The sequence below is a fragment of the Dermacentor silvarum genome, unplaced genomic scaffold (assembly GCF_013339745.2).
Source record: "Dermacentor silvarum isolate Dsil-2018 unplaced genomic scaffold, BIME_Dsil_1.4 Seq11700, whole genome shotgun sequence".
Taxonomy (NCBI): Eukaryota; Metazoa; Arthropoda; class Arachnida; order Ixodida; family Ixodidae; genus Dermacentor; species Dermacentor silvarum.
The window spans coordinates 1-7,396 of record NW_023605621.1 but is presented as its reverse complement, the minus strand read 5'-3'; the positions used below and the strand labels follow the sequence as shown (position 1 = coordinate 7,396).

At 46.7% G+C, this 7,396-nt stretch overlaps 1 protein-coding gene across 1 annotated transcript; it reads right to left on the bottom strand.

The window, feature by feature from the left end:
* Positions 1–809: 809 nt before the first annotated feature.
* Positions 810–4,344, bottom strand: LOC119434517 (lactosylceramide 4-alpha-galactosyltransferase-like; the record flags this gene model as incomplete). Its single annotated transcript, XM_037701665.1, has 2 exons — positions 810–1,025; positions 4,141–4,344. Coding segments are annotated over 2 exons (420 nt in total), but the record flags the coding sequence as incomplete, so codon positions are not given.
* Positions 4,345–7,396: the final 3,052 nt, after the last annotated feature.

Sequence of the window (7,396 nt, the reverse complement as noted above, 5' to 3'; positions counted from 1 at the left end):
CAACGTCACATATACGTCGCTGCCTTCAGTTCACGCTGCAGTCGCTAGACACAATATTTTGCGAAAAATGCATTAAATTTATTATGGTAGTCTTGTTTCTGCCTAAGAACAAGGTTTTTTAATTAATTTGAGCACCCAAGATTTCATTTAGGCTACAAATCTTGGCAGCAAAAGTTTTATTCAGTTTCCCTCTAATGAGAGTGATTAATTCTGGAAGCGGTTGTCTCGGAAGAAGGTACCAATTAGGGATGAAAATTGGAGGGGATATTAGAGTGGACGCGAATAATTCTAGAAGTGTGTGAGCTACCAGAGTGTTTAGTACATGAAAAGAGTATGGTAGAAGATTTTGAACATAAGTGGAGTAGAAGGTACCAGATCGTATGCTGGCGGCGATACATTTTTGCTAGTATCCTGAAGTGCAACTAGTTGGAGGCCAGTTGGAAACCATTTCGAAACCAGCTCAAAAACTGTCCGAGACAAGTTCGAGACCAGTCCGGGTGAAGTTGAAGACTAGTATGAAACCAGATGGTAACCAATTGGAGACCGACCACTTGGAAACAGTTGGAGACCAGTGGAGACCAATAAAAGGGCAGGTCGAAGCCAATGGGAGCCAGTTCGAAACTATTGGTAACTGGTCGGAATATCCTTGAAAATCAGTTGGAAACCCGTTGGAAATTCGTTGTATACGTTGTTGGTATACGCCTAATAGAACGCGGGGGATCGGATTGCTTTTAAGAAGGCGCTTATGTCCAGGCTATATCCTGGTTTATTGTTGGTAGTTTCGGAAAAAGAGACTTGTAAGAGCGTACCGTGAAGCCCGTGTCGCCGCCACATCGGCGTCCGAGCAGCGTTTTCACATCGCGGGCCCCGCATTGGGCCAGCGTTACCCGACGCAGCAGCTGGGGTCCAATGGAGCTCCACTCTTCCGGCCTGTAGACTTCGCGTGCGCGTAACATCAGGTACAGCAGAAAGGGATCGCCTCGGCTAAAAGCCAAGAAGCCGTTGCTCACCATGTCGCCATTCTCCTGCGTGTAACAAAATTAGTTTTCCTTTTTTTTACAGCGAAGCTGTATATGCCTAGGCGAAACGTCCGTCCGTGCCCAGAAAGGCTCTCCGGAAAAACCAGTGCGCATGCGCGAAAAAAAAAAGAACGACTTGGAGAGGTGTTAGGAGCAAGAGGCGAGGGATTGCAAGAGGAGAGGATTGTCTTTCACCTCGGAGTGACACGTGTTGGTGACGTACATACACCCTCGCAACGTTGATGCGTGGAGTGCACACGCGCCAAGTGTGAGGGAGCAAAAGGAAAAGGAACGTCTGGTAAGCTTGCACCGTGGGTGTGACGTAGCGCAGCCTGCGGGGAGTGCGCAAGCGCCAAGTGTGAGGGAGCAAGCGGAGAATTAACGTGTTGTGCGCAATAGACCGATCCCACCGGCCAGTTTCACTGCGCCACCGCTGCCGCGGTGCATGCTGGTACTTGTAGTCATCTGGCCGCTCCAGCCGCCCGGAGTGCCTGTGCGTCCTGTTTCCGAACGTTTTTTGGCAATTTTTATGGTTCGTATAGAGCCATCGTGCGATGGGAGGATGGGCCTGCTGCGTTCCTGGATGCTAAAACAACGACGCAAGGGACAAAGGCTTCGGATTGTATGTGTTTTCTAAAGAGCGAAAGCTTCGAGAGACGTGGATCCAACGATTAGGTTGTACTGGTAATACACAGCGCGAGAAAAAACACGGGGACGAATAGCGGCCGCATTTCGATGGGGACGAAATGCGAAAACACCCGTGTACTTAGATTTCCCAGAATTTATTGATTATTTGTCGATTATCGATTAGCTATTGATTGGCTATCGATTGGCTATCGCAAGGTATTGGCCACGTATTTGGCTAAGCACTTCCGAGTCATCTCCAGCATTTCCCAAATTTTTTATTATTGATCGATTGTCGATTAGCTATTGATTAGCTATCTATTGGCTATCGCAAGGTATTGACCACGTATTTGGGCTAGGCTAAGAACTACCAAGCCATCCCCAGCATTTTCCGAAATTTATTGATTATAAATTAGCTATTGATTGACTATTGTTTGGCTATCGCAAGGTATTGGTCACGTATTTGGGTAGGCTAAGCACTGCCAAGTCATCCCCAGAATTTTGCGGAATTTATTGATCATTTATCGATTCTGGATTAGCTATTGATTAGCTATCGATGACTTGGCGATGATTGGCTATCGGCATTTTTATGTTAAAAACGCCGCCTAGCTAACCTAAGAACTTCTAGATGTCGCTGTTACCGAAGTCTGCAAGTCGTGTGCGAAACCCATGTAGGTAACCATCATTAGGCCACGAAAGTTTCGGTGCCGCATTTCAAACCTGTTTCCAACAGGTATACAAATCCTATTATGTCTGTCGCTAAGCCAACATAACGTTGCAGTCACCGAGATGCACGTGTGCAAAAATAGTAACGCAAAACGACCGTGCACATCAGCAAGTACTACATACAGAGCTCGAACAAATACGATACTCAACCTGTAATCAGCGGGTAACAACAGAAATGAAAGAGCAGCAGGCACTTTTCAACGTTCGCCTCGCCTGCTGCAATGAACAGCCGATGTAATTTCTTAAAATACATGACGAATGTTTCTAGGTGGTGGAGTCGCCGAGATGTCTGGGAAGATCGTGCGCAGTACTCAACGAGCGCGGACTGCGGTGGTGTGCTTGACCACTGTACTACAACCAAGATGGTGGCATTTCTACTTCCGGAAAGCCGGCGCATGCGCAGATCGGTTGGTGGGATCGGTCTATTGGCCGCGCTGTTGGTGACATCGTTCCTCTCTCGTAGCGGTGTGCTCGCTCGTCATTCTCTCTCCGACATCGCAATGGCATCACCACGTGCCGTGCGTTCGCCCAAGGAGCAGCTCGCGTACGAAAAACGGTGCCGCGAACAGCGCCGGGAGTCCACTCGTCGCCGCCGTGCCGCCAACGCCAATTGTGTACATGTCTTCATTGCTCGGCATAAAGGGGCGCGTAAGCTGACACATAATTGCGTAACACAGTTCTGAAACACTTTAATATGCCAGCGTGATAAACCTGAAGATGAACACCGTGGCCGCTCCTTTTTAGCTTCGCTGGTCAACCATCTCTACACGATGTAAGGGCCAGAAAAGATTACGTTTTTTAAGGCGGTGTTGTTGGTATCGACGCAAGATATATATATATATATATATATATATATATATATATATATATATATATATGCGCGTCGATCTGAGGCATGGGAGGCCGGACTTCACACTAGTGCTGTACCAACGTGCTGTACGAAATTCATCCTTGGAAGGGTCTGAATGTGATTTGTAATATGGGGCTGATCTATAGTCTATGCGAGCCCATGCGATTATTCGGGATGTAAATATCGGATTGGCCTGATCAGTCTGTTCAGATTCGGGGACCGTGATCGGTGCGGCCGTTGTCGCTCAAGTGTCCCTTTCTATTTTCGGCACAAGTCTGCCGAATTCGCCCAATGAAGAGTCCGATCTTTTATTCATATTTGTGGTAATAATCGTACTCTTTCGCATTCACTACACCCTGTCACAGTACGTAGCGGATGACAGGCAAAAATTACATTGAATAAAAGGATGACTTAGACTTTAAATACTTTAGAAAGACTAGCCGATATATCTACAGGTCAACGCATCTGCTTTGTATAGTCTGCCCATCCAAGCAACCTATTTATGAACAATATATTTGTCAAAGACGTCCTTTTTATCTTTCGCGTGTTGCCTGTAATGCAGTTAGATGGGCGTCGTCGTGTCAGCGGCAGCACATGAATCAAATCGAATTCTTCGACCCAACAAAATTATTGGGTCCGCACTGAAAGCATCGAATGTTCGCGCACCCCATACTCCTATGTCATATAATAAAACAAAATATTAAGAAATAAATAAATGCGTTTTAGTCAATCCGTAAGTACAGTGTTTCACCACGCAGTGACACAGACCCCTTCCCCACAAATGCGCATGCTAAGTGAATCCCGCGCAAGCACATTGGGCGGAGGGCAGCGCCGCTAACGGTAACTGCAGACCGGCAACGCTATGCTAAAATACTCTGCAATCGTTCCTTGCATGCAGTGGTCGCCTGCGTAACAGCTCACCACTGGCGACTGGCAGACGCAAGATGGCAGCGAGTCGAGCGACCGCATCACGATGACGTCGATGTCGAGGTACACGCCGCCTTGCTTGTACAACACCGCCAGCCTGAGAGCATCGGCCAGGTGCTCGACGGGGAAGGCGCTCTTGTTCAGGATGTCAGATTCGTACCACAACTCCAATGGCGTCTCCTGGAACACCTCCTTTGGCTGCTCATAGCAGCACCGGAGTTATAAATACTGTTAAACTCTAAAAATGGCATTTTTCTTTAGCCGCATGAGACACAACTTATTTATGTGTATTACAAATTTGGTTCTATTCGTCTTCTTTCCTTTTTTCAACGCTTGACCCCGTTAAAGAAAGGCAACACCAGAACACGCAAGACGTTGTAAATGTTTCAGAGAGTATTCTCTCCGCAAATGTCTGAACTCTATGCCCGAACGGGCGCGCCGAGAAACGAAAAAAATGGTTACCAGTTGACATCTAAAACAATTATTTGAGCGACCAACAGCGCAACAATTCTTCCGTGACAATAGCAAGCTGCAACATTAGCGGGCACATCGTTTCACCATACGTCGGCTGCAACAACATTCACGACAGATCTCTTCGTTGCACCCCACTTGGCTGCGCAACTATCGCTGTGCACACTCTTCATTATTGATTTTCACCAATAATAATTCATAGACTAGAGTAATATATTATTGAAAATGTTATAGTGGCAAGGATATATGTAATGACGTTTTTTATGCGCCATATATGAAGTTTCTTTACAAGTTGGTCTCATACGTGCATTGTAACAAGAACATGACATTATTCGAAGTCTCCCATTTTGTACTTGCTGTCAATGCGGTAATTGACTCGACGATGATGTCCAGTAATCATTGTATGTAAGAAAGCATATTGTAGCATAATTATGATGGGAAGATTAAAATCCAACTGAGATTTTATTTCATTATCATAATACCTCAAATGATCGATTTGTGCAGCGAAGCTGTTAAGGCTAGTTCCCTCTGAATCGTATCCGCGTGTAGAAAAAAAAAGCTATCATCATCAACATTGACTCGAGTGTCGTCGACTTCTTCCTCAGCTTGCTCATTGGCGCCCCTCAGTTTGCGCTCGTGCCATTAGATTCCGTGCCGACATGCGCTCGTACTCGGCACGCGCTCGTTCCAGTGCTCCCGCGTTCGTCGTCGTCGTCTGTTTCACAGTTGGCTGCGTTGCCTGTAATCATTTCAGCGTAGAATTTCACTTTTCTTCTGTCGTCGTAATGGGGAGGCCGCGTTTACAGATGTATGAGCCATTGCTTAAGGGGGTATGAGCCATTCGTGAGCAACTGACGACGAGTCCTAACGCGTTTGAGCAACGCCGCCGCGAACGCGCTCGGGAAAGGGCTCGTCATCGACGGGCCGAATCTGGCGTGAGGGCTTCCGAAGCCCAGGCGAAACGTCAGCGAAGAGCCGCAGACCCGGAGTTGCGGGAGCGCGAAGTTGAGACAAAACATCTACGTCGTCTTGGCCTCCAGGAACCCGACAACAGTGGTGCACGCCTCGGCAACAGTAGCGCCAACTTCCCCTGTGTGACAGCAAGGTTTCAACGCAAGTTTCTGAACCGGAACGTTCATGATAGACATATTCGGTTTGGTGATGCCCAATGACGATACACCCATTCTCATCGTGGGGTCAATATTCACTACAGCAGACCCATAGTCACAGCTTCGCTGGCTTCAATCTTTACAGTAGTGGAAGGGCTCTACATTTTTTTAGATTATTATGGCACCTAAATTTTAAACTGGCATGTAACATGACAGCACAATATACGCTGATTTGTGCAAGGCATATCACATTATAAATTAATTAATACACATAGGGCTTTGGCGTAGCCAGGTAGAGAGCAAACCGGGCACGTGCCCCCTCCGCCCTAGCCCCCCACACGATAAAATTTTTGGTCAAGTATGCGACGAAACCATGCTCACTCTCCGTTCCCGTCTTGGGCCATGTGCCTCCCGAAGAAAATTTCTGGCTACGCCACTGCCATGGTGCACCAGCTAATATGCAGCAAACTCTAAAAAAAAGATTAACCATTTCACACGAACGAAACTAAGTACAGGAGGACAGACTTTCGGCCTAGTTGGTCTCGCAATATAGTTACGTCAGATTAGCGCAAATAATAATGGATACAAAGAGTAAAGTGGACAAGGACGGGCGCCGAGTACATATTGTTTATAGCTTCCTTTAAAAGCATCCACCAATTTTTGTTGTTGATGAAACTGAAGTAGATATTCACAATTATTTAAATGACCTTGTAATTACTGTGCTAATTGACATGGCGTCAATAAGTCGTTAGAGGCCAATATAAGAAACATAGAATAGCGATATAAATCTTGAACGAGTTAGAATTATGCTACTTAACTTTACTAGTTGAAGAAAGAAAGCCAGAGAAATGTGAAGCATACCACGAGATTACGCACCCACCCTCTCCAGAAAGAAGTGTCTGCAAGCAGAATCACTGGGTACGAAATGTATTGTGAAATGTAACCGTTTCTTTCCTCTTGTGAATGTAATTAGACATTAATTTGAATGCAGGCCAGGGTAATTCCATGAAAACTGAGCTCAGTAATTCAATTCTAGGGTTTCACGTGCCAAAAGCACCATTTGACGACGAGGCAGGTTGCAGTGGGGGAGTCGGTACAAAATTTCACCACCAGGGCACTTTTAACGTGCCCCTAATGGACGGGACACTGGTATTTTTTCTTAGGTCGCCACTTAAATGAGGAAGCCGTGGTCGGGATTCGAGCACGTGACCTCGTGTTTAGCATTAGCAGCGCAACACAATAGCCGTTAAGCCACCGCGGCGGGTGAAAAGGTCAGCTGATGCGTGTTAAGAATGTAATTGTTCAGTCGGAGGCTTTAGCAAGATCAATAAAATAAGGTAGGTAGGCAACAACTTTATTTTTTGTCCGGCATGTTGATAGGTTGGACTTTACCCTGCTTAGGCGTCTGCCACGAGCCCTTGAGCTCTGGCGGCATCGTCGGCCCGCTGGAATGCCCACAGTTGATCTTCCGGGCGTAGCTGAGCAGCACAGCCCACCAACGCGCGCAGAGGCTTTCGCTACACACGAAACAGAAAAACAGCCACATGGGCGTTTATCGCTTGTCCTCTAGCACATTTGTCCTGCAGCGCTTTTGCTCCCATTGAATGGGCGTGCTATAAAACTACAATTTAGGTGGGCATTCCTTCGGCATACAACGAGAGTATACTATG